This window comes from Penaeus monodon, chromosome 34, assembly GCF_015228065.2.
Source record: "Penaeus monodon isolate SGIC_2016 chromosome 34, NSTDA_Pmon_1, whole genome shotgun sequence".
Classification (NCBI taxonomy): domain Eukaryota; kingdom Metazoa; phylum Arthropoda; class Malacostraca; order Decapoda; family Penaeidae; genus Penaeus; species Penaeus monodon.
Genome location: NC_051419.1, coordinates 9,082,355 through 9,083,744, shown reverse-complemented (window position 1 = coordinate 9,083,744; position 1,390 = coordinate 9,082,355). Strand labels below are relative to the sequence as shown.

General features: G+C 35.1%; 1 protein-coding gene across 1 annotated transcript in view; it reads right to left on the bottom strand.

The window, feature by feature from the left end:
- LOC119594807 (basement membrane-specific heparan sulfate proteoglycan core protein-like) overlaps positions 1-1,390 on the bottom strand; it is a gene marked incomplete at its 5' end in the record, with an annotated part of 219,836 nt that overhangs the window by 104,917 nt on the left and 113,529 nt on the right. The window contains 1 exon segment of the mRNA XM_037943897.1: positions 429-539. Within this exon segment, the coding sequence (XP_037799825.1) occupies positions 429-539 (111 nt within the window).

Here is a 1,390-nt window from a genome sequence, read left to right as displayed (position 1 = left end):
TTCACCTACATTCATTCTCACTGACGGTGATGACTGACAGAAGTGCAATGCACACCTAAATGGAGGTGTGAGTACTAATAACAATGAGGTAAAGATAAAACTCATATCAGTCATAACAGTTACAAACAAGACAACAAATAATTTTTAAATTATATGTATAACATGAAAAGGACACCAGAAACAATAAAATCATAGTAATGAAATAACAATGAGGAAACCTCACACTTTCCCAAGTTGAGCCATTGATGCACACAATAACTCCTCAAGGTAATAATTTTTCAGAGACTATATTTTGTTATCTATTAAGTGAAGAATGAGCAATAGAGGGTAAAAATAGTAAAATAATGAAACAAAGTTGTAGTAGGAGAAGAGAAAGAGCTCTTATTGACATAATGGGGAGTAGAAATGGGGTGGGAAATTGTACATACTACAGTCGTCCTCATCCGTTTGGTCACGGCAATCTGGCCTCCCATTGCATTTATTCTCCCGGGGGATGCAAGTACCATCGCCACACCGAAACTCATTATTCGTGCACAAAGCTGAAATCATTGTGTAACCAGATAAGTAGAGCTGCAAGAACTAGTTCTGGTGACCATATGAAGTAACTTGGTATTGCTTTTTTATTACCAAATACCATACAGGTCACCCATATCACACAAACCTGCCCAAAAACGTGAATGTAGGTGCAATGCTCTGCCTGCACTAAAGCAGAGTTACATGACATAAGCAGATATATATATATATGATGCTAAAGGAAGCAAAAGCAAGCACTATAATCCCATATGCACAAGCAGAAAGTGCCAAACAAATTGATAAGATCCCCATGAGTCTTTTTTTTCAATAACTCCCACATCCACGTGTCCTTGGGAAACAGGAAGGTGCTTCTTTTCTGTGTCAAATAACAGCTCTACTGTAATAAATGATTAGTACATAAGTCACTACATAATTTCAAAATACTCAGCGCTGTTAAACTACCTACCATCTCAATAACCAGAATCTGCAAAAGTGCTTGTTAAAAAATGCATTTCCATGCTTTAAAATGAGCTACTCAAATGCCAAATAATAAGCAAGATGCTGTTAAACTGAATAACATAACTTTGGATAATTCTAACTACATTTAACAATACAGAAACACTTATCCAACAACCTTAATAACTAAAAAAAACCATGCTATATAATGAGTAAATTTTTCAGACAAGGTACTCTCAAGGTATTGTAGTGGACAAAAAATGTTTTTGTTGTCACAAATGTCAGCCATAAAGTATCAAGATAAATCAAAATAGCGTGAAGTGGGTAATGTAACTAAACTGAGGAACAAGACTGTATAGATTACACAGTTTTTTTGTTAGCAGGAAAGATGTAAAACCTAATATCCATCTTTTAGTTTCGT